The following is a 25,920-nucleotide window of genomic DNA, read 5'->3' as shown; positions in this document are numbered from 1 at the left end:
TCCAACTCTCTTACGGGTTGAGATATGCTAACATTGGTCGAAGCCGATGGATCCGCTGTCTTCGTTTGAACCCTTCCTCTGGTTATACAAACCCTAGCCTCCAGTGCACCACGCCGTTCGTCTTCGCCGGTCGACTTCGCCGTTTGACTTCGCCGTTCGTCTTCGCCGTCCAAACTAGTAAGTCCCTCTATTAAACGCATTTCCCCCGAATTGAATGATGATTTTGTGCCCTGGATCCTTCCTCTCTCTGTTTGCAATTAAAAGATTATCCTCAGGGCTTGTAGAGCTTCGTTTCTGATTATTTTTTTTGGAAAGATTGTTAGTTTTATTTTCCTTTCTGATCAGTGTTGCATGTTTCGTCCATTTGATCATATATCGGGTTTCTTCCAATATTTCAAGCAGTAATTATAGCATGCATCTTAAAAGATTGGTTTTATGATTGCCTATATTTCTATATTCTAGTTTGGCAGACACGAGTAAAAGAGAATAGTATTTCATCAAAAGAAAGGATATACTTGTTCACCTGCATTTGGCAGTATGTATGATGGAACCCATTTACTACAAATTTTAACTTTGATGTTCTTTCTTTCTTAGATACTCAGATGAACAAACTACAAAACACAAATCTACCCTTTCCACCTTCATTTTGCATGGGAAAATATCTTCTTCAACCTTTAATTGATATGCGCTTTACACTTTGCAAGGGTCAGGATTATGTCAAGCAACCTATTTTCACTTATTTTTCATTCATCTTAAGGTCCAAAATTGGATAAAAGTGCAATTTATCAGTTTGTTTTTAATAACAAAAACTAAAAAATTCAGTCATTTTAATGTTTTGTTCCCAGAATCCTAGCCTTTATGAACATAATCTTGAAAGTCAGGGGGCCACGGCTAAATAAATGCTGAAACTATGTAAGATAGCAATGGAAGAAATGGGGATAATTATAATGATAGACCACAGGGAAATGATTGAGTAATCTTCTCATGGATGCCAGAGGAAGGTGGACTCAGCTATCATCGAGGTGACCACATATGGATCCATGTTAGAACCTGACCTTCTGTCCTCAAAATAATCTTTGCCAACTTTCTCTGTCTCTCTACCAACTCTAATGGTGGCTCCATTGCTTGCTACTCCCTGTCAATTAATCAGATAAAATGCATGGAATTAAATTAAGGAAACTGCCCCAAAAGATACCAGCTTTTTAAAATCTATTAGAAGCTGGTTCCATGGCACTGAAATCCTTTCCATACTGTCTCCTCTCCTGTCTTTTCTCACTCAGTGTTCAAAATCTTTTTGTTTCTCTCCTCTCCTCTGTCTTCTCTCAGTCATTATTCATGACTTTCTTGTTACTTCAGAAGAATTTTCTGAATAGAGGTATATGAATCACAAATCAAAACATAGTAAGCCCCTCCTCCTGCTCATCTTTTAATTGTTCCATTAGATACATATGGATTAGAAATCCTTACCCAAATGAAGTTGTTGATGTCTGCAGTCTTGTCCTTTCCAGTGAGACGGTGCTCGTTTCCTTCCTCATAAGTTGCAATGTGTTCCTTTTGCCTCAACCCTAGCTTTTCAATGGCCTTTTTATTGGTGGCTTCGTACCCTCCATCAGTGTCTCATGGACTTGCTGCTGAATTCGCCAGAAGCCAAACAAGAGGAGATGCCATAGCTATGTACAAAACTACAAAGGGAATTTTGCACAACTACGAGGAATTACCTTCAAGCCATACTATACTCAGGAAAATGTTTAAGAAAAATACCTACTAATATATCACATTCACATGATACCTATAGTTAGCGTGAGCACCAGCCCCATTCCAGTCACCCTGGAAATACAATGCTCCAATAAAGTTAATACACAAACAAAATTATAAGAATGAAAAAATAATCCCCACAAAGAGAGACTCAGAAACAATCTAAACTCAATATTGGAAACCTAAACTCAAAACATAACATTCAAAGGAAGCCAATAGATTGGATTAGACCAAAACAGCAGAATCTCATTAAAAACGAAAACAAAACCAGAAAGTATTTTTACTTGGCCTTCTCCATTGGTGCCGCTGATGTTGATGCCAGCATATAGATAGGCTTTGCAATGGGCATCCAAAATAATCATTTTAATAATCATCATGTGTTTTTTTAGAATTTGGTCCAAAATCAAGCTTTGCTTATGATGATGAGATTGAGGAGTAACTCAAGGCTTATAGTATGCATGAATGGTATGATTTTCATTTTCACTCATTTATATGATTTGCATGAATTAAAAATTCTGATTTGATTTTCCCTAATATTAGTTTCTAAACCTTTGATATTGGATTTGTAGATTCACTTGCAAAATGGTGGATTAAAATAGAATGTAAGTAGTAGCTTTGGAAACCCAAGGATGAGTGGAGGTTTTTGAATTATATGTGATGCAAAGAAATTTTGTTCCTGCCTTCTCAACAAATTATGGAAATGGTTTTAATGGTTTTAACAGCAATTGTATAGAAAAAGATTTTTATTTTGCAGTTTTTCTCTTGATAGTTTTGTACTAGTGTTTTGCTCACTCCATAGTAATGAAATTATATTTATTTGTATGGAAAACAAACCAAAGCAGGTGCACAATTGCAGAATTTCGTTAAAACAGAACCAGGGAAAAAAAAAAAAAAAAACCTATCCGTCCGTACAACCCGGCATGTACGGACGGTACGGGTCGGGTTGGCGCGCTTTGGGTAACCGGGTCGGATCCGACATGCAGAGAAATCGGCTTTGCTTCACGGGTTGCAGGCCTAATATAGAGTTCAAAAGAGAGGTAAGGATAATAATACGTAATATGATCTGTTAATTTAATATAAATATATTACAAAATTAGTAAATTTAGATTTGATGTTAACGGATTTAATTTAAAATGAGTTGATTCGTTAATACATGATTTATAAACGAGTCAATAACAGATCAACCTGCTTAATAAGAAATTAATCCGTTTTGATCAGTTTTGAATTTATTTCAAAATTAAAATTTTATTATTATTAAGTTGTAATATTGATATTTCTCAGTATGCTTATATTTTTATTGTTGAAATTATAATTTTAGATCTATGCTTACACAGTGGCGGAGCCACGTTGGGGCAGGAGGGGGCTATGGCCCCCCTCCAAATTTGAAAAATATATATATATGTTAATTTTTTTAATTTAATAAAATAATATTAATTTATTATGTATTGGCCCCTCCTCTAAAAATTATTTTGGCCCATTTATAAAATTTAATCTGATATAAAAATAAAATAAATAAAACACATCTCATATAAAATAAAATATATAATTTTTATTATAAATAAAAAAAAATTCTAACTATAATTACTAGTATTTCTAACATATTTCCATTGTCTATATTGAAAAGAAATAGTTAAGAATTTTGATTTGAATTTAATACTTGATGATTTTATTTGTTTAAAAGAACGCAAATTATAATTTTAGACACTTTATTTTTTTTGTTTAATATATTTGTATGAATGTCTTTCTATTATTTCAATAATATATTGTTCTTGACATATCAAATATTTTTTTAATACATAAGTTGTATTAAACGTATTTTATTTTTATTATAATCTTCCTATCAGATTATTATACATCGTAAAAAAAGTATATAAAAATAGAATAAAAAATATTTTATATATATTGTTCTAATTTTATTTGGCCCCTCCTCAAATAAATTCCTGGCTCCGCCACTGCGCTTACATTTGTTATTGTATGGTTTATAATATTAATTTTATTATATGCTAAAATTTAAAAAATATTGATATATATTTTTAAGATATCGTAGTTATTAATAAATATAAATTGTAATTTTTGTGTTAAATTATGTTAATAAAGTCAAATGAGTTATGTGTTTCAATTCAACTCATTTACATGAAACAACCGAATTTAAATGAGTCATGTTGTGTTAATATATTTCTAACTAATTATTAAACGGGTCAAACTAAGTGACACGACACGATCTATTATTTAAATAAGTTGGGTTAGAATTTAAAAATTTGACATGTTTAACTGAACGAGTTAAGTTCAGATTGACCTAAATAATCAAATGTTCATGATTGACATGATTCGAAAATACGATTTGACGCCCTTTTAAGTAAAAGGTAGTGAGTAAATTTTTTTTTTTTTAAAGGAGTTGTAATTAAATTGGATCTTATAATATTTGACAAATTCATTAAATGAAGTAATTTGGTTTAAAATATAATATTTTTCATCATCTTAAAATATTTCAATACTTTTCTTTTTTTTTTAAAGATATTATCAGTATCTTTCATTGATATTTTGTCAATGTGTAGAATATGAGACGTCATATATACATGGGCAAATTTACATTGGAATAGAAAATGGAGGGCAAATTTATGTACTAAAATTCATACGCCGAGCCATAAATATGCCCGCCATTTTTCCTCCGTTTTCTATTCCCGTGTAAATCCCCCCATTGCCTTCAAAGGATTAAACATTCATTTGATCCTTGTATTTGATATTTGATTAATGTTAAACATACCATGCCATCCCGTTAACAAGATTGAAATTCTCATAATTTGAGTCCTTCACTTTTATATAATTGTTCTCTAAGTATTAAAAATGTTGCAACTCTATCGTTACTCCTTCACGAGGGAGGTAGATATCAATTGCTTCTATCGGAAGAGCTCCATCTCCCACAGGATGGTTATGGATCCACCCCTCATTGGGACAGCTTCCACTCCTCCCAAAACTCGGGGTGGATCTGAATCGCATATCCTTTTATCTATTCATATATATTATTTAAGGTCAAGTATGGGTATCCCTCTTGTTACTGATATGTTTCGCACACTAGTCAAGAGTCTCAATGAACTTGTAGCACAAGAAACATGAAGTTTCGGTGGGTGGCAAAACACCTCGGATGTCTAAATCAAGTTCTCAAGGCGTTTAGAGTGAACTTGTATGTAAGAGTTTGTGAGAGAGTGTTTCTAACCTAGGGTTAGTCTTTTATACTCCATATTGAGGTGGGGCCCCGTTTCTTGTGTCAGGGGTGTCTATCTACTATACTGGATATCATGCCATCATATTTAATATGACGTGGCTTTCTCGGGTTATGTTGTAACAGCCCGCTAGAAATTCAATTGTGAAATTTCTATTAATTTTAGGAACCTCGTGAAAACCCCATAAGTTTTCATGAATCCATTAATTGTATAGGTTTTTGTCTAACTACATAGTTAGTGTTATTATTTACTATGGTATCAGAAGTGTGTTTTTGATTATTGGAGATAGTTAGAAGTGTTAAAATGTATTATGGTTTGTGCCATTAGACTCGGAGGGTTATTTAAAGTCTTATGGCGCAATAACATTTTTTTCATATTTTTTGACAAAACGTCTGTTCAAAACTGTAGATATTATTGGATAAAAAGAAATATCTTGAGGTAATTTTCATGAATATTATTGGGTAAAAATATTTTGAGTTGATTTTTATAGATATTATTAGATAAAAATATCTTAAGTTGATTTTTTGTAGATACTGTTGGATAGAATATTATGAGATAATCTTTTATAGATATTTTGGGTAGGAGAAAACTACACTCAACTCTCAACTACAGCCTCATCTCTTCCATATCTCATCCATAAGTATCTCCAGCCACCTCTCCCCACGAAATTATCTTCATTTACACTTTCCATTGAAAGAATATCAAACACTCTCTCTCGGACAGCTTTTAGGAGGTCTTTTGCACACCCAATTCGAAGCTTTTGTAAATATTTTATCATAAAGTCTCCTTTATATAAGTTGTTCATTTTTTAGTTTAGTTTACGTGGATATCTTATTTGTCCCATTTGAAAATCATTTGATCAGTCAAATATTGTATAAACTATAGAAAGGTCATTATGAGAGATAAATTGGAGAATATGTTATAGTTTGGAGTTTTTGACCAAGCTAATGGATAGATATTGGTCCGAAATTTTTATGGAGTATTGTTAACATGTGTATATGATTATTTGTTGAGGATTTTTGCATGATTAAAGGTTTTGATGAAATATTTTCTTAAATTTAGAAATTTAGAAACTGGAAGAGGAAAAACAGTTTCTGTTTTGAGAAAGTTTAACTCTTTGGTGGTCTAAACCTATTCCAATGACTTTGATAATTTTATTGGAGGATCTTAAGCATCTTATATACATGTTATATTATTATTTTGAAGATATTTTATGTTAGTTTCAAAGATATGAAATTTTATGCAAAGAGATATTCAGATAAGCCAAAGTGTGGATATTCTTGGCTAAATTTATGTTTTGATTAATTTCTAACCATGTGATCTTGAATTAGAAGCTTATATATATTTTAGGACATATTTTTAAACCATGTGATGGTTTGGTTTGAAGATCATATATTTATAAGTCATAGATCAAGAGATTTATCAAAACTAGTTGAGGAAAAAGTTTCTGTTTTTGGACTAAGTGTAAAACCAAAAACTCCAAATGTTATTTTGTGATTTTGGTGACTTTAGTTGATGATTTAAAGCATGGTTGATGTTAGGATGATATTATGAATATGTTAGAAGTAAGATTTGATTTTTGAAATTCTTGGAGATGTTTTGATTTAAGGTCAAAACTTGTGATTCAAGTGCTTGGATCTTTTTACAAAAAATTTTGGTGTTAATTATTAGTTTTTTCTAAATGGATGTTTTAAGTATGGTTTTGAACTTAGGATTGGAAGATGTTTGTTGCAAAATTTTGGTTTAAGCATGAGTTTTGAAGTTGGTAGGAATTGCAACAAAAATCAAGGGAAATAGCCTATGGATGTTTCGGCCATAGTGTGTTCTTCATAGTTGTATTTTGTTTTAAATTTTTCTGAGTTGATATTTAAGTTTAGGACAAAATTTACATGAGGAATGTAAATTTTGGAAACTTTTAGAGTTAGTATGCAAAATCCTTAAGTTATGGGTAAAACGGTCATTTTCCCACATGTAGAGAGTAAAATGAAAATTTTACTCTTTAAGTTAGTATTTTCCATATTTCAAATATTTAATGATTTAGTTCTAACTTTTAGAATCACTAATTACAGTTCCTCGTGGTCGCACTTGAAGTTTTATAAGAAACGCGGAGATCGAGGTAAGTTAGTTTTTAACTTACTAGCAGTCTACTGTGTATGTGTGCTAAGTAAAGGAACTACAGTGTATGTATGTGTGTTATCATACATGTCATGCCATGCCAAGTTATCACGTAATTGTATATTATACAGAATTTATTCTGTCATCAATTTTTATCTGTTACATAGTATATTCTGTCATGTATTACTGTACCTTACAAGTACGTCATACTAAGTATGCCATCTATTACATATATGTCAAGTCATGTAATATTCAATGTTGCAAGTATGTCATGTTAAATATGTTGTCTATTATATGTTATGCAATGTTACGAAATATTTCTATCTCAAGTTAGTCATGTATTTCAAGTTATATTCAAGTCACGTTATGTTACGTCAGGGCTTCAGTCATTTCATATTCCAGTCACGTTTCATCTTGATTACTTATGTATGGGATCACAGCAATTGTGACGCATACACTACGTGAGACACAGCAATTGTGACACGTAGAATACATGGGGCAACAACAACTGTGGAGTATGTATTTAAGTAGTTAAAGAATAAGTTTCCGTAGAATACATGAGACTACAACAACTGTGGAGTATGTATTTACACGTAGAATACATGGGGTCACAACAACTGTGGAGTATGTATTTTTCATGTTAAGTCAAGTTTGTGTAGAATACATGGGGCCACAACAACTGTGGAGTATGTATTTACACGTAGAATACATGGGGCCACAACAACTGTGGAGTATGTATTTTTCATGTTATGTCAAGTTTCAGGTCAAGTTCATGTCAAGTCAAGTTCAGTTCATGTTTCAATTTAAGTTATGTCAATTATGCTATGTTGTACGCCAAGTTATACTTTAATTACTTATGATTTGATTATGCATTTATGCTTTTACTGTCATGCATGCATCATTAGCTTGTGTAAAAGTTTTTTGCTAACTTACTGAGATTTGTAATCAAATCTCACTTTAGTAGTTCCAACTACCATTCCCCCCGAATGGTAGATCTTGTTACAGGACCTGAAGGAGAATCAAGAGCTGATCAACTAGACACAGTTGACTAAGCGATGGTGCGACGTCAATGTTAATATAGTAGTTAACGTAAATTATTACTTGTACAATGGAGTTGCATCTTTAGTACTTTTTGGATCATAACCATTTTGGACTAGTGTTGTGATCTACTCAATGGGTCTTTATGTATGAAGTATGTTTTAACCATTTGAGATATTTTCAATTTGGTGCATAGTATTGCTAAAGAAAAAAATTATCCGCTGCGAATATTGCATAATGTTAGATGCATGTTAGGAACATTGCATCTTATATGTCATGAATGGGGGCAGGTAACCTTGTGTTGCATGTCTCGACGCTTCAAATGTCCGTTTGATTCCAAACGGAATTTGGGGGTGTCACATATATCCCCTGCGACAAGTGGGTAAGTGCGACCACTATCTGGGCACTTTGTTAGGAATAGAGCCTCCCACTGGGATTTCTTGCCTGCACTTTGTATCTGTCTATTTAATGCGGCATGGCTTCCATGCAGATCATCTGAACATGGTTGTGTTAGAGTGAACATTGTCCAATATTCCCACGTTGATCCGTTTACTTGAGTAGGCTATGGGCCATCTTTCTCCTTTATCGCTTGGTGGGCTGGTGACATTCTAACTGTTGGACCTCTTAGAGCTAGTCCAAGCTTGGTTTAGGGGGGGAATGAAAATTAGGGGCGGGCAGCGGGGCTCCGCACCCCGCTACCTTGCCCGCGTTCGCCCCGCCCCGCATCTAGTCCTCCTAGTGGGAGCGGGGAGGGCCCAACCCCGCTCCGCATTTCCCCCGCCCCTCCCTCTACATATATATATTATATATAAAAATATAAATATTTATATATATATATATATATAAAAGCATAAATATTTATATATATTTAAAAGCATAAATATATGTTTATATATATAAATATATTTTTATATTTTACAAATTGTGTATATATAAATATATATATATTACAATTTGTTAGATTTGTTTACAAAGTATGCATTAACAAATTTAAAAATTATATTGTTTAAAACTACTACACTACAACTTACAAAAAATATGCACTAGCAAATTTAAAAATTACATAATTTTTAAATTATAGTCATATTTACAAAATTTAAATTTACAATTTGGATCTAAAAATATATTTTTAACCACTTTTGGATCTAGAAATAATTTTTAAATATAAAAAAAAAAAATAGTAATTTTTTAAAAGAAAAATGAGGCGGGGCGGGGCAGGTATTCGCTCCGCACCCCACCTAGCGGGGCAGGGTACCTCACCCCCGGGATGCTGGGGCGGGGGACGGATGGGAAAACCCCACCCCCGCACCATGCGGGGCGGGGTGCGGGGAGGGGGCTACCTACGGTGCGGGTAGCACCCCTAATGAAAATATCCCTTCCACCTCCAATACCTGCTTTCACTCTAACCCCACATGTAGTTCTGTTGATCAAACTGTTACACAAAGATCTCAATGTAGGCAGGCAAAAAGAGACCATCACCCTCCTCAACCATTCCTTCTTTGGATAGCCCTTGATTGATTGTTCACTTTCTATCAATGAATAGACAGGGTTTTAAAACCCAATACCCACGACCAGTATTCACTTTTTAAAAAATTAAGTTATACCCAACCCAGGTATAATTTAGATATCCCAATTATGACCCAAGTTAACTTGTAAAGTAATTGAGCTATATTACAAGCCTGAGTTTGGGTCTGGATATAGTTGGATACCCAGATTTATACCCGGGTGAACAGTCTTACTGTTAACATATATAAATCCATTAATGGACCCTACATCTCGTGGTCTATAATTGTTAGCCTCTCAATAATCAACCTTGTGCTTCTTATGGTTCCAACTGGTAAACAACAACTTCACCATCCCAATTTGAAATATATAAGTCGATGTGGATAACACAATATTTTATTTATTAAGGTAAAATTTGGAATACATTTGAATTATTCAAATTCAAAATACTCTCCTACACTAAAATCTAAATTCTCTTTTAAGTTTTGATTTGAGTTTTATTTGGCGTGGTTCCTTGAACTGAATTATTAAAAGCTTAAACCTTAGAATTTGGTCCTACATTATTGCTTAAGCTTTCAAATAACCCTTACATCTTGCATGATCACATATTTATGTCTCTATAGTTGTATCTTTGTTTGTCAAACTACTGGTGAGGTTAGAGATAGGTTTCTATAATAAGGTTCCCTTTATTTCTGTAATAATTTATTCGAATTGATATTTTTGTAATAATAACCCTCAAGATTCTATTAATAGTAGTTGCTATGTAATAGAGTATGAAGTTGGTGGTGGTAATAGAAGGCCACAATCTAAAGATCTCAACTTGGTAAAGAATAAAAGGTTGAAAGAATTCAAAGAAATAAACTGAGGTAAGAAATAAGTTTGTTTGGAATGTTTTTGATATCTAGACATTGAAACCCATTTGTGGAATAATTGCATGTTGGATAATATCTTAAATTATTTGAGTGATTTCTTATCATTCTTAAATAACATTTGTTTTTTGTATCATATTGTTTCTTTTCAGAAAGGACCCAAGAGTGATGAAGTACTTTAGTTGTGGGGAGAGATAAAGTAACTCTTGAAAGAAGCTTTTCTGAGTGCCTTATTTATTTTGATATTAGATCAAAACAACATTTCATTGGTTTAACATTTCATGATTCTTTTTTAACCATTAATGGTATGTAATTGCATGCTTTTCTTACACTTTGCTGCCCAATAAGGGATCCTCAACCAGTAGTAGATTTCTGTTTACAAGTTAATCTGCTTTTTTTTTTTTTTTAATATAACTTAATATGCTTTATTTTTTAAAATTTATGTTTATTTAGTTTCTATTCATTGTTGTTGGAAGAGTTTAGATTTATTTTTAAAAGAATACTTTAGCCTTAAATAACAATTTACCTTCATAGAGTAGATATTAAATATGGATAAAATTATAAATCTTTTCTGAAATATCCATATATCTATATGATTTGCTTCTTAATTTATTGATTATAGGCCATTCACATTCACAAATTGTGAGACTATCTGCAGCTCAGCTCATCAACTTACATTTACTCATTTTATGGACATGTTAGCATGTATAATCTTATCAATTTTAATTTCTTAATTGATTGATTTGGGCAGTTTAAAAATTCATCCGTATTATTGTCTTGAACCATTTGTTAGACTCTAGTCAACCCTTTGTAATTGATTCTGTTGGCAGCTTATGGAGACTTAATCCATCAGAAAATTTTTCAAAATGGTCATCATCAAATCAAGGTGAAAGAAATCAAATTTTTTCTGCAATTCAAGATTCAAGATGTGAAGAGTACTGACATTATATTAGTTTAATTAGTTGTGATGTATTATTATTTATTTTATTCTTTGTAAATTTATGTTTTACATTGTGATATAATAACAATATTATCTAGTTTGTATTTTTATTTATTTTGTTCTTCAATTTATTTCTTTATAAAATTCTTTTAAAGTGTTTTAATTATTTTTTTAAAAAAATCTGGGCAATTTAAATATGAGATCAAATTTTTATTTTTTATTTTTAAAAAAGTGCTATAATTTCTTTTTAAAGTTATAAAGATTTTTTTAGATTTTTTTTTTTTACAAAACCTAGATTCAATCCGGGTATAACCCGAATATCCGCGATTTAAGTAAAAAAAAAAAAATTCAAATATCTGGTTACAATCCAATTATCCGCCTGGTTTTTGAAATCTGGATCCGGTTATGGCCGGATATCCAGATCCGTAGGGTTGTTCATCAGGGTTTCGGACCGGGTATCCGGATATACCCGGCCCGGAATATGGATTCTAAACCCGGTCCGATTTTTGGCCTAATAGAGGCGGGTTACAACTTGGGCCGGAACCCGGGTGAATCCAAATTTTTTAAAACCCGGAATCCGGGTTCCGGACTGTACCCGGGTTGGGTTGCTTTTTTTTTTTTTTTTTTAACAAAAATCTATATTATTTAGTTTCTTTCAAGAAGCATTTTTCTTTTAAATCTAAGAGCCTATATTCTATTATAAATTTTTTAAGAAAAAATGTTGCAAAGCATATTCTTTCATATATAAAACTAATTGCCTTTTTAACTAAATGCATCTAAGAAAACATAATACAATCACTACATATTTCATTATTTGGTATTTATACATTACAAAACACAAATTATAATATATGAAATTACATATCAAAAGTGGATTACATAGAGCCACCAATACATAATATGTTTGTTTCATGCAATCAATGCATTCCTCCACAATTGAATTTAGTTTCTGATGAATTTCCTGTCTCAGAATAGCCATTGTTGGTCCAAGCTTATCTGCAAGATGTATTCAACAGAAAGGTTTGTGATTATTTGCATGTATGTAAATGTTGAAACAAAATCAATATATCATCTGAATTATTAAAAATTATTAATTGGCCTACTGATATTTTAAGTAAAGATATCAAACATAATCTTATGACTTAAAGCTACATTAATTAACCAAAAAATAAAGGTGAAAACTGCCACTCTGTGGCATTAGTTGAATCAGAAAGAGAAGAAAATGGTGACCAGAATAATACACTAGCTTTCTTCCGTTCTTAGCCTCTTATGAGCTAATCCAGACTCATCAAGGCAGCTGCCAACTACAGTATGCCCCGTAACTTGATCATTCAAAGACTCTGTCTCATCATCCTGAAGGAACAAAAGTTATTTTTTTATTAACATGTGAACTGATCAAAAAAATAAATATAAGCAGACACATCATCAAGCAGAGGAAAACCAGAAGTTAGCATGTGGACTAAATGACACAATAGAAATGAAAAAGGGGTATCAATACAACAAATATCCCCATAATATTCATTTGGGAATCATTTTCATAGCAACAGTAGCATCAGGGGTAGTAAGAAAGGGCTTCCAATTAAAAACAAACCTTTGAATTAGATGCTACACCATTCAGTCTGCTATTTGCAGGTTTACCAGCATTAATCTGCACTGAGATGCAGGCTTGTGACAAATCAACTCCAGAAGATTGCAGCGCTTGGGTCAGTGAATTCAGAATCCTATTCAACACCAAAACCCTCTCAGCAACGGCAAACACAATACAGTTTTCAGATATAACTAGTTGTTGCCCAAGAATGCCATGAGTATAAAGCTACCGAATGCAGGGGGATCAAATCATTATTTTTTTACAAGTAATGCAATTTTATCAAACAAGCATAGGGGCGCAACCCAACTACACAGGATAGAAGATTCAATATGGCTAGACAAAAATAACAATGTACCATCCTCTTTGTATCAATTCTAACATCTAAGGTAAGTGCCAAGAAGTGCCATTAACATCTAAAAGTTCCAGAAATTAGGGGCAATAAAAATTGATATTCTGAACTAAGAGAGAGAGGATTATCAAAGTGAGAGATAGAGGGTTATCGAAGTGAGAGAGAGAGAGAGAGAGAGAGAGAGAGAGAGAGAGAGAGAGAGAGAGAGAGAGAGAGAGAGAGAGAGAGAGAGAGAGAGACTTACTGATCGAAGTCCGGCTAGCGGTTATGCTTTAACCAATGATCATGAACTGATATCAATGATCATGGTGGTTAGGCTTTCCACAGTTCCACTCCCTTTATCTTTCCATATCTTCACTCTGCTTTAACCAGTTGTTCACAAAAAAATTGCCTCCCTTTATTACACTGCCTTCTAAAGCCTTTCATGCACTGACTAATTAGAAAATGTTGCCATATCTCGAGTTATCCACACTAAAAGAAATAGCTGAAACAGGCAGAAAACTCTTTGATGTTTACAGTTAGAACTGTCTCTCTCTATCTCTCTACACTTAACCCACAAATGACAAGGCTTGAGCACAATGTCATGGTCTTGTAAAGACTACAGATCTTATTTATGGCCTAAAAAGATTGGCTTTAAAACATCATTGATTGTGCAAGGAAAACCTTCACCCTTTCCTCATGTCCAATGGGGGACTAACATCCCCGTCAAATACAGTGCAAGAAATAACTCATTTTTCATCTAAACGTTGTCTGATTATTTGGTACCTAACATTCAAATGCATATTTGTCATCTTAGTATAGTTTATGTATGAATGGTATTACGCATTAGATATTTAATGGCTGCAACACATCCTAACCCAAAAAAGACCAAAAATTGACAAATTAATAAATATTCACACTCACATATAACCAAAATACTCAAGCAGACCAAGTAAACAAAAGCTAATATGCCTTCTGTTCAAGTTTTTATATTTAGCAATAAACAAAAGCTAACTTGCACAGGAAGTCATTAATGCAATAGAAAATCAAGTTTACTCTGATTCCTGATGGATTTAGTACAACTAACAGAAACCCTAGCTCTTTTATGTACATAGCAACAAACCTAGTCTTTAGATCTAAACCCATTACCCACAGCTCTAGCATTTTACAGCTAATAGAATACTCCTCAAAACATTCAAACAAATCAACATAAAAATACTCAAACCATTCAAACATTCTCATAAAAAAAAAAAAAAAAAAAAAAAAAAAACCCAAAATCATTTTCATTAATGATGGTCATATTTCTTTCCATTTGGAGCAGTAGTGTTTGTTTGTTTGTTTTTTTTTTTTTTTTTTTTATAAAGGAAATAAGATAAAAAAATTTTAAATAAAATGAGATGAACAAAACAACACCTTAGCCGTCTCGCATGTGTGATTCGTAGAGACTGGCATCGTGTGAGATACAAGTGCGCGCAGCTTGGTGGCTCGAGTGGGCCACACATTGATCTTTTGACAGCAGTACTTCTGTAACAGCCTGCTAGAAATTCAATTGTAGAATTTATATTGACTTTAGGAACCTCGTGAAAACTCTATAAGATTTCATGAATCCATTAATCATATAGGTTTTTGTCTAACTACATAGTTAGTGTTATTATTTACTATGGTATCAGAAGTGTGTTTTTTATTTTGGAGATAGTTAGAAGTGTCAAAATGTATTGTGGTTTGTGCCATTAGACTCGGATGGTTATTTAAAGTCTTATGGCGCAATAACACTTTTTCATAATTTCGGGCGAAACGTTTGTTCAAAACTGTAGATATTATTAGATAAAAAATATCTTAAGCTAATTTTATGGATATTATTGGATAAAAATATTTTAAGCTAATTTTGTGGATATTATTGGATAAAAATATCTTGAGTTGATTTTTGTAGATATTATTAGGTAAGAGAGTCCTACACTCCACTCTCACTTCGGGTAAGAGAGTCCTACACTTAACTCTCACTCCAGCCTCATCTCTTCCATATCTCATCCATAAGTATCTCCAGTCACCCCTCCTCATGAAATTATCTTCATTTACACTTTCCATTGAAAGAATACCAAACACTCTTTCTCGGACAGCTTTTAGGAGGTCTTTTGCACACCTATTTTGAAGGTTTTGTAAGTGTTTTATCATAAATTCTCCTTCATATAAGTTGTTCCTTTTTTAGTCTAATTTACGTGGATATCTTATTTATCCCATTTGAAGATCATTTGGTCAGTCAAATATTGTGTAAACTATAGAAAGGTCATTCTGGGAGATAAACTGGAAAATATGTTATAATTTGGAGTTTTTGACCAAGCTAATGGATAGATATTGGTCCGAAATTTTTATGGAGTATTGTTAACATGTGTATATGATTATTGGGTGAGGATTTTTGCATGATTAAAGGTTTTGATGAAATATTTTCTTAGATTTAGAAACTTAGAAACTGGAAGAGGAAAAACAGTTTCTGTTTTGAGAAAATTTAACTCTTTGGTGGTCTAAACCTATTCCAATGACTTTGATAATTTTATTGGAGGATCCTAAGCATCTTATATACATGTTATATTATTATTTTGAATATATTTGATATTAGTTTCAAAGATATGAAATTTTATGTAAAGAGATATTCAAATAAGCTAAAGTGTGGATGTTCTTGGCTAAATTTATGTTTTGGTGAATTTCTAACCATGTGATCTTGAATTAGAAGTTTATATATATATTTTAGAACATCTTTTTAAACCATGTGATGGTTTGGTTTGAAGATCACATCTTTATAAGTCATAGATCAAAAGGTTAATCAAAACAAGTTAGAAACAAAAATCAATGGAAAAAGCATATGGGAATTTCGGCCCTATGGAGTTTTTATAGTTGTGATTAGTTTTAAATTTTTCTAAATTGATATTTGAGTTGAGGATAAAATTTACATGAGGCATGTAAATTTTGGTGACTTTTGGAGTTAGTATGCAAAATCCTTAAGTTATGCGTAAAACGGTCATTTTCCTATATGCAGAGAGTAAAATGGAAATTTTATTCTTTAGGTTAGTATTTTCCATATTTCAATTTATTAGTGATTTAGTGCTAACTTTTAAAATCACTAATTACAGTTCCTCGTGATCGCGCTTAAGGTTTTATAAGAAACGCGGAGATCGAGGTAAGTTAGCTTTTAACTTACTAGCAGTCTACTATGTATGTGTGCTAAGTAAATGAACTACAGTGTATGTATGTGTGTTATCATATATGTCATGCCATGCCAAGTTATCACGTAATTGTCTATTATACAGAATTTATTATGTCATCAATTTTTATCTGTTACATAATATATTCTGTCATGTATTACTGTACCTTACAAGTATGTCATGCTAAGTATGCCATCTATTACATGTATGTCAAGTCATGTAATATTCACTGTTGTAAGTATGTCATGTTAAATATATTGTCTATTATATGTTATGCCATGTTACGAAATGTTTCTATCTCAAGTTGGTCATGTATTTCAAGTTATGTTCAAGTCACATTATGTTACGTCAGGGCTTCAGTCATTTCGTATTCCAGTCACGTTTCATCTTGAGTACATTCAGTTTTGTAGGGTCCACAATATCTGTGGCACACGAAGCATGGAGTTACAGCAATTGTGACGTATACACTATGTGAGACACAACAATTATGACGTGTAGAATACATGAGGCCACAACAACTGTGGAGTATGTATTTACACGTAGAATTAATGAGGGCACAACAACTGTGGAGTATGTATTTACACATAGAATACATGGGGCCACAACAACTGTGGAGTATGTATTTAACTGCATTGTGATGTGTAGAATACATGGGGCCACAACAACTGTGGAGTATGTATTTACATGTAGAATATATGGGGCCACAACAACTGTGGAATATGTATTTTTCATATTAAGTCAAGTTTGTGTAGAATACATGGGGCTACAACAACTGTGGAGTATGTATTTACACGTAGAATACATGGGGCCACAACAACTGTGAAATATGTATTTTTCATGTTAAGTCAAGTTTGTGTAGAATACATGGGGTCACAATAACTGTGGAGTATGTATTTACACGTAGAATACATGGGGTCACAACAACTGTGGAGTATGTATTTTTCATGTTAAGTCAAGTTTCAGAACAAGTTCATGCTAAGTCAAGTTTCAGATCAAGTTCATGTCAAGTCAAGTTCAGTTCATATTTCAATTTAAGTTATGTCAATTATGCTATGTTGTACGCCAAGTTATGCTTTAATTACTTATGAATTTGATTATGCATTTATATTTTTACTGTCATCCATGTATCATTAGCCTGTGTGGAAGTTTTTTTGTTAACTTGCTGAGATTTGTAATCAAATCTCACTGTAGTAGTCACAACTACCATTCCTCCCGAATGGTAGATCTTGTTACAGGACCTGAAGGAGAATTAGGACCTGACCAACTAGACATAGTTGACTGAGCGACAATGCAACGTCAATGTTAATATAGTAGTTAACGTAAATTACTACTTGTACTATGGAGTTGCATCTCCAGTACTTTTTGGATCATAAGCATTTTGGACTAGTGTTGTGATCTTAGTTGTTCAATGGATCTATATATATGAAGTATGTTTTAAGCATTTGGGATATTTTCAGTTTAGTGCATAGTATTGCTAAAGAAAATAATTTATCCGCTGCGAATATTGCATAATGTTAGATACATGTTAGAAACATTGCATCTTATATGTCATGAACGGGAACAGGTAACCTTGTGTTGCATGTCTCGACGCTTCAAATGTCCGTCCGATCCCAAACGGAATTTGGGGGCGTTACAACTTCCACTTGGCTTTCAAGATCGACGACCAATTAGCATGAGGACGATTTGGTGGCCAAAATGCGGTAGCTCATGCTTATTGTCGCACGATCAAATTCGGGTTCCGGACAAGACAAAAGCGCTAGCTCTTGAAGGGATGAGAGAGAGAGAGAGAGAGAGAGAGAGAGAGAGAGAGAGAGAGAGAGAGAGAGAGAGAGAGAGAGAGAGGATGGAGTTTGCATCGCAGAGGGGGAAATCTGAATGTGGGTTGGGGGGGTGGCGCGGCTAGAATTAGCTTTCGGGTTATGTTGCTTTAGTTTATAGAACTTGGGTACCGGGTTTTAAATCTGAGTCCCGGATTTAAAATCCGGTACCCGGACCGGATTAATTTGGTTTTCAAATCCGGATGCCGGCCCGGATTTGACCCGGGCCGAAAACCGGAACCAGAATCTGGCCCGGCTGAACAGCCTTACAGATCCGGATGAACACCCCTAAAGATGAGTTCCTGCCCCAACCCTTGAATAGCATAACATATTTTAGAACAAGATAATACATAATGGGTAATTGAGATTCTTTGTAATTTTTTGATTGAACCGAATGGTTCAATTGTGAACAGATATAAATACAATATTAACTAATAATGTGAGGTGCACACTCACAAAATCCTATATGAGCAATACTAATGTCTACATGATATACAATCACGTCTATATCTCTCTACATTGGAGCATCTAATTTACAGACAATTTAAAAAAGCTTCTTAATTAGTCAATTTCAACCGAAAAATCACATGTAAAACAGTAACTGAGCAGGTGAAGCCGTCCATATATCTCACTTTCATTCTGGATGTTTCCCATTCATAAGTAAAAAGTGTCTTTGGAAACCACTCAGAGAGGGATCCTTTTGTAGCCTTTCGGTGCTTCAGTCCAACTGCTTTCATCCTCTTTACTCTTTCTTTCTTTCTTTTTCCTGATGAAGACTTTGAACAATGGAATCAAACTCAATTGCCACACTGCTTAAACATCCATAATATATGGCACTCCTGATTTCTGAGTGTTTGAAAAGATGCTTATAGCTCAGACCAAAAAGAAAAGTCAAGGCTGCGATTCCTGACTTGTGCTTCTCATTTGCTTCCTTTTGACTCCAAATCTAACGACATTCTCTGCAGCTTCATTTTGAAACTTCTAGCGGCTCTTCTGAAATGAAACCCAACATTTAAACCAGCTTTCACTTCCTCATTATAGCTTTGGTTGTTGGGTTTGGGGGGCACTCGTAGTATAGCCATGGCAATCGATGTCTGCTCGGAGATTTCAAGTGCGGGAATCAGCCCCAGAATCTCGTTTTCATATGATCTGAACCGGCCAGATGTTCTGTCAAACGAAGATCACCGCCGGCGGTCGGACTTGACCCTCTTGGATTCCAGCTCCGACTTCGTCTTCTGCATTGGTAATAGATTTGCGCAAGAACTGGCTCCAGCTGACGAGCTTTTCTCCAACGGCAAGATCCGTGCCAAAGAAATCAAGCGAAAGGTCACTTCCCCAGATGAAACGTCAATCCAATCGGAGTCTGTCTCTTCTCGTCCTCGGCCTTCCTGTTCCGGGAACACAGAAAAGAAGCAGCTCAAAGAGTTCTTGTCCAACAATTTTGACGCGGAAGAAAAGCCTCCACCAAAATCTTTCTGGCAATTCAAGCGAAGCAGCAGCCTCAACTTTGACAGTGTGAGAAGCCGAAGCTTAATCCGCTCATTACAGTTCTTATCGAGAAGCAACTCAACAGGTTCAGTACCGAATAATTCCAAACAACCAACGACTTCGAAGGGAACCCAGAAGCCGCATTTGCAGAAACAACCGTCAGTGTCAAGAAGAAAGTCATCCGCATCATGTCCGACGACATACTATTCCTATAGTTCTTCACAGAGGCCTTGCACCAAGATCAAGAATTGTGGAGCTTATGGCGATGGGGTTCGAATCAGCCCCGTTCTAAACCTTCCACCACCATGCATTTCTAGAGTAACTGTAAGTTTTTTCGGTTTTGGTTCTCTCTTCTGTAATGGTAAGGCTAAAAAGAAGAAGAAATGATGCGTGTTTAATTCCGACTTCTTTCATGGCTGGTGTTCAAGTACATTTTGTTTCATGAATCTGCATGTGTGATCAGGCCCTGTAAATTGATTATAATTTTTTTGGCTGAAGGAAAAACAAAACAAATAGTAATAGTGTTTCAGAATTTACCTGGGTTATCATTCTTTTTTCCTTTTCTTTTTCATCGCATCATGTTGTTGGCTAGGGAAACAGATAAACAAGGTTCCCTTCTTTTGTGGCTGTCTCCAATCCCATGCTTTATCTCTTTTTTATCTTTTGAATTCTTTCTTAAATGATACAACACCAACTACCATATTCCAATTCAATTACTACTACATAATAAAATATTAACATTTTTTACTTTAATTCAAAATTTCTGTCTTTTTTTATTGAGTTCTTATTTTGGGGTTTTCCTAGTATGATTAATATAAGTAATGCAACTTTTGATCTTATATTTTATAGTTTCAAACGTGCAATTTCTTAAGTGATTTCATATATCAATCAATTAAATAGATAGTCATTAAAAATGAATCGCATTAACATATATTGTTAAAAATAATAAAATTTAACGGAACTCCACCCCACTCTACACAGAGACGAGGAGATTTTTTAAGTTTCGGTTAAGAGGATTTTCACGTGAAGAGGGAGGAGATTATTTTAAGAGTAATACTATATATAGTCATTTTTACGTATTCTTTGTACACTCTACTGATGTGATTGGCTATATCATTTTTTTAATATACAATCAATTACATCAATATAGTGCACAAAAGAGTATGATTGTATATAGAATTTTTGTTATTTTAATAATAAAATTTAAGATGAAAAACACAACTCATGAAGCGATTGCAAATATATCCGTTAATTTTGGAATCCTTAAATTTTGGTCTTTTTGTTTTTATTGTGAATTATTGGGACAAAAAACAGTTGCTACAAAGGGATTGGGATTTTCAAAAGGAGATCATTGAGTAAGTGGGAGGACTCCCCTTTTAACTTTAGCTTGCTAATATAAATGATTCCTCTAGTCTATGAGACACTTTGTGTTTCTTTGTTTGTATTAGCTTAGTTGTCACCACTCACCACCACCCTAAGCTTGGCCCCTTTCCTTTGTACCATCCAAAAATCTTCTCTAAGATGTTTTTTTTTTATCTCCTCCTCCTCTAAAGCTTTAGAGCAAACAGTAATAGAACAGTCAAAACATGTCTACTCCATAATACAAGTGGGTTGGGAATCACAACTTTATTTCAACCAGTCAATCATGCAAGGTCCCTAGAAAAACCAAGCCACTAATCATTAATTATTGGCATGAATTATATGGTTAGAGCTATTGAGTTTGATTAGATGTCACTAATTTTCAAACCCAAAACAGGTGATCTTCATAACCATTTAAGTCAGTAAAAAAAAATATATATATATTGAATATATCTTTTTTTTTTAAAAAGAAAAAGTGCACTTTCTGTTTTGGCTCATAATATTCAATATTATTTCTGATACCAATATGGGTATTTATTTTTTATTTTTTTTATAATATTATCTTTATTTTATAATGAGAATGTTTTTAATGTTTAAAGATATTAGATGAAACCTAACAATAAGATCTATTTAAATATAATAATTGATATATGTATATATAAATTTTATAAAGATATTAGCAAAAAGTCAAAGTTTATATATGAAGTTATAAGTTCAATACAAATAATATATTTTATCAATATGAAGCAACTTGTGAACACATTTGAGGAACATAAAATTTAACTCGATGAAAGTTATAGGAATAAAGCTTGACCACTTACTCCTCACTCGAAAATTGACTCGTTTGCATCTTAGGCTGTATTTGGGTAATCTCATGTTATCTTACTATTATTTAATATTTTATTATTATTTTTTACATACTTTTTATTACTATGCACCACTATTTAATATTTAGCATTATTTTTTTTTACAACTTTTCACAAATTATCTGATATCACTTCACTGCTCAAACGAAGACCATGAATAGTTCTTACGTGCAGAGCATACCCACAAACACAATCAGCTCAAATGTTCTTAAAAACAACGGAAACAATGCAAATTAAGCCAAAACATGGACCAATCTACTTAGAATAAGAAACAAAACAAGTAAAATAGGGTGGTAGTTGGAGGGAAGGAGAGGAAATGGTTATTGTTTCCGATTGTTTTCTTGGGATTAGTTCATTTTTTTTTTTTTTGATACAGGGGCTGGGAGTGATCCTGAAGTAGACCTTATGATCTGGTCTAAAGGACTTTGGAAAAATTAATTTAATGTTATTGAGACTAAGTTGTGTTTGGTTGGTATATATTGAGATGATTTCAAATGATTTGAATTAATTTGAAAATAATAGTATTTTCAAATAGATTGAGATCACTCAACCACCCAAAACAGTCTTTATCTCAATTTCCATAATAAACAGTAATCAAAATAACTTTCACCAAACTATATAAACTCTCAAAATATTTTGTTCTTTCAAATCCCAATAAAAAATTTGTAAAAACTAAAAACCTCTCCCAGTCTAACCATATTTTTAATAGATTCTACATCTTTCACAAAACCGCATAAAACCGATATTAATTTTTTTTTTTTAAAGTTTAAAATTTTTTAAAAATGATATTGTATTTAAACATTCAGCGAGACACCAAAAATTTGGAGGCGAAGACATGGTCAAACTTCTGGCCCATAAGAAAGCCAAGACAATGATGAATTAACAGCCTGCCAGCAATGGGTTGTTGTTGTTGAAGTTGCACCAAGTTAAGCGCGGGTCACCCCAACCCACCACCAAAAGGCTACGAACTTACGAGGCTAACTGCTCAAATTTATAGGTTCTACTCACGACCGTGAAGTTTCAAAGGAAGAAATCCCGTATTGACGGCAAGAACAGTACCCCATACATCCATGCATCCTCAGATTACTTCTGCCCGAAGTTGACGTAGAGGGAGGCAATAAGAAGAGGAGGAAGGATGTAATTACAAAAGATCTGTAGTAAACGAAAGAATAAATAGGTTTTTTCACTACTTAATGATATGTGTGAAGGGGAAAAGGGAAAGAATCCCAAGGATGCGTTCATGGATTGCAGTGAGTTAGAACAAAGAAAAATTGTCCCCAAAAAAGGGATTCTTTAGTTGATCAGGACTCTGCATAAAGAATCTCTATCCCCTCAAATTCAACTATAACCAATCAACTACTTATTCCTCTCAATTGTATATAGAAGATCATGAACATATGGTAAAAAAAAAAAGGCTTTGTAAATGTGTTATCCTCCAAACTCAAATAACTAAAGCAAGAATCCAACATAAGGTGGAGTTTGGTCTCTTAACTCCAAAGCTACACCACCAAGAGATAGGGACCTGGACTGGTATATAGAAGACACAGAACTATGCATTGTCTCTGATCAGTAGATGTCTTTATTCACCCTAATTCCGCACGACATGATAGTCCTCTAAAACTAGTATATATAGATTAGGAGAAAATAAAACAAACAGCAGAATTTTTCAAAAACTGGTACACAATAGTACCAATAGCTCTGCGTGCATTCCTCAGTTGATGTCATGTCAAGCCTCTTAAGTCAAAATAATAACCCATAAAAGTTGGGTTGCCTGACCAAAATGCAACTTGATTTAAGTGTGCTCAGAAAATCAAACTTGTACAAGGAGAAAAAAAAAGGTTCTCTTCCATCTAATAACAGCTACCAAAGCTTTCCTTTACACAAGATTATTATGATAAGAAAGAAAGAAAAACAAATCATAATTAAAGAAAAAAAAATTAGCATTTAAAAGAAACTATAGAAGAACCACAAGGAACTGGGAAATCTACACTTTGATCAAGTTCCCAATTCAGATAGAAGGTGTGGTATAGCACTAGTCAGGGTCACGAAGTCACCAGTACTCAGAAAGCAGAATCCTCGGAACTTTCCACCCAGGCCGCCATTCCCATTACTACCTCTGCAATTAAGAATGGAAGGAGTTAAGCTCACAAAAATTCAATGAAGCCAATCGAAAAAGGGTAGATGAATACAAAATCCACCGCTGAATAGACTCCCCAGACGGCTGAAATTAGCTCATAAGAGATGAAAATTGTTTCCCAGAATCGAAAACACGTAAGAGATGAAATGGAAAAACTTGATTAGCAATTACCTTGCCGTTCTCGACGGATTCAGGAACTTTGTATGAGTCAACTGTAATATCCGACAACCACAACCCCGGAAATAGCGACTGCGCAGAAAGCAAACATTAAGAAGAGAACACCCAATGAAATTACACCTCACAGACTCAGCGACACAATTTCATCAAAGAAAGCGAACAAATGAAGTTTTTTGAATTCTCGAACTTACATCCAATTGCTTCTGAACGGTCCTTGGCCGTTTCTTGGGCCTCCTTGGCGGCCTCTGACCAAGAATCTTCTTGAAATCGTCCTCGATCTCTTTCCTCGACAGGGACACCGTTAACTCGGTCCTCTCCTTCTCCTTCTTCTCCGACGTTCCTCCTCCGCACCCACCTCTCAACCTCGCGCCATTGTTCTCGCACCTCAACGGCAAGGAATTCACGTTCTTCTTCTCCTCAATCCCCACTATCTTTCCTCCGGCAATCGGAGCTTTACACGCGGCTCTTCTCGTCCTCAGATTCCACGGCCTCGCAGACTCCTCCACCGGAGGCGATTGGCCGACCTCCTCGATCTCCCCCTCATCTTCCTCTTCTCCCACCTCCATCCTAAAAAACGCGTCTTTAATCTTGTTAGCCTCTGTTTTCAGATCAAACAAGACCTTCTTTCTCAACGCCTGGATTCCCTCGCCGCCTCCTACTCCTCCGCTCTCGATTCCCGATTTCCAATCCCTCTTCCTCTTCCTATCCAATTCCCGACGCCGAGTGACTGGCGAGCTGTCCAGTGTCGGAGGAGGAGATCGCTGATCGACGTCTTGTGGACTCTCTTTCATGCACCGCAGGTACCTCTGGTTCCCCCACTTCAAAGGCAGCGTGAAATTATGCAGAGCCTTGGATCTCTCCGGTCCCATCGCCATAGTCGTGTTCTTAGGTCGTCGCACTGTCTCTCTCTCCCCTCCCACACCGGCACACACCATCTATCGGAAACACAGGCCAAATAGACTCCACAAAGAGAGCACTGAGATCAGAGCTCTCTATCTCTCTCTCCCCCTTCACCCCGGTTGCTTTCCAATAATTCTTAGGAACTTCTATCACTTCTTTTTTCTCGGAAAATCATGTTCTTTCTTGGTGTTTGTTGCCTCTCTCTATCTCTCTCTTTCTATTCACAATATCGCCGGGAAGCCCAAGTTTATATAGGAGGGAGAGAGAGAGAGAGGGGTCGGTTTTAACGTTCGGGTTAACACTCTGGAGTCTGGTCCCTAATGTGGTCGATGCTAAAATGCACCGCGGGTGCTTTTTATGCGCGCCGCTGGCCTTTTCCCGGGCGAGGCGTCGTTTTTGAGTGACGGTGGCAGTCTTTACCATTGGATTTAAACACTTTTTTTTTTTTAATGACGTCTTCTTATAGACGTAGGATTCTTTATTTTTTCAGTTTGATTTAAACTTTGAAGAAAAATTCCACAACTATTTTATAATTCCATTTAAAATAAAGAATAGTTATGTAAAATTGAAATTATTTTTCAAAGAAGTGGCACAGCTATAAATTTTAAGTAAATAGTACAAT

The 25,920-nt window shown here is 34.3% G+C and overlaps 2 protein-coding genes and 1 long non-coding RNA gene across 6 annotated transcripts; 2 read left to right on the top strand and 1 right to left on the bottom strand.

Moving 5' to 3' along the window:
* Nucleotides 1-2: 2 nt before the first annotated feature.
* On the top strand, nt 3-8,098 carry LOC122313702. Of its 4 annotated transcripts, XR_006243471.1 has the most exons (6): nt 3-177; nt 2,145-2,220; nt 2,325-2,357; nt 2,598-2,792; nt 7,046-7,092; nt 8,085-8,098. It is a non-coding gene; the product is annotated as an uncharacterized LOC122313702 (long non-coding RNA). The 4 variants fall into 4 exon arrangements; XR_006243470.1 differs by lacking the exon at nt 2,145-2,220 and having other exon boundaries at nt 7-177; XR_006243469.1 differs by lacking the exons at nt 2,145-2,220; nt 2,325-2,357 and having other exon boundaries at nt 10-177; nt 2,595-2,792.
* A 10,927-nt stretch (nt 8,099-19,025) lies between these two features.
* LOC122314475 lies at nt 19,026-22,609 on the top strand. The gene is made up of 2 exons (XM_043130098.1): nt 19,026-20,183; nt 22,461-22,609. Exons 1-2 carry the CDS (start codon nt 19,452-19,454, stop codon nt 22,482-22,484), a joined length of 756 nt encoding a protein of 251 aa, XP_042986032.1. The 5' UTR covers nt 19,026-19,451; the 3' UTR covers nt 22,485-22,609.
* Nucleotides 22,610-23,746: 1,137 nt separating this feature from the next.
* On the bottom strand, nt 23,747-25,654 carry LOC122314474. The gene is made up of 3 exons (XM_043130096.1): nt 24,590-25,654; nt 24,393-24,470; nt 23,747-24,200 (listed from the first exon to the last, which is right to left on the bottom strand). Exons 1-3 carry the CDS (start codon nt 25,331-25,333, stop codon nt 24,195-24,197), a joined length of 828 nt encoding a protein of 275 aa, XP_042986030.1. The 5' UTR covers nt 25,334-25,654; the 3' UTR covers nt 23,747-24,194.
* Nucleotides 25,655-25,920: the final 266 nt, after the last annotated feature.

This window comes from Carya illinoinensis, chromosome 6 (genome assembly GCF_018687715.1).
Source record: "Carya illinoinensis cultivar Pawnee chromosome 6, C.illinoinensisPawnee_v1, whole genome shotgun sequence".
NCBI lineage: Eukaryota > Viridiplantae > Streptophyta > Magnoliopsida > Fagales > Juglandaceae > Carya > Carya illinoinensis.
Note: the sequence above shows the minus strand (reverse complement) of the source record. Positions and strands in the feature narration are given on the sequence as shown.

Coding starts and splice junctions, on each gene's coding strand:
- LOC122314475 (XM_043130098.1), top strand. CDS start 19,452: ATGGCAATCGATGTCTGCTCGGAGATTTCAAGTGCGGGAATCAGCCCC. Junction 20,184..22,460: donor CATGCATTTCTAGAGTAACT/GTAAGTTTTTTC, acceptor TTTTTGATACAG/GGGCTGGGAGTGATCCTGAA.
- LOC122314474 (XM_043130096.1), bottom strand. CDS start 25,333: ATGGTGTGTGCCGGTGTGGGAGGGGAGAGAGAGACAGTGCGACGACCT. Junction 24,471..24,589: donor CCGTTCAGAAGCAATTGGAT/GTAAGTTCGAGA, acceptor CTTTCTGCGCAG/TCGCTATTTCCGGGGTTGTG.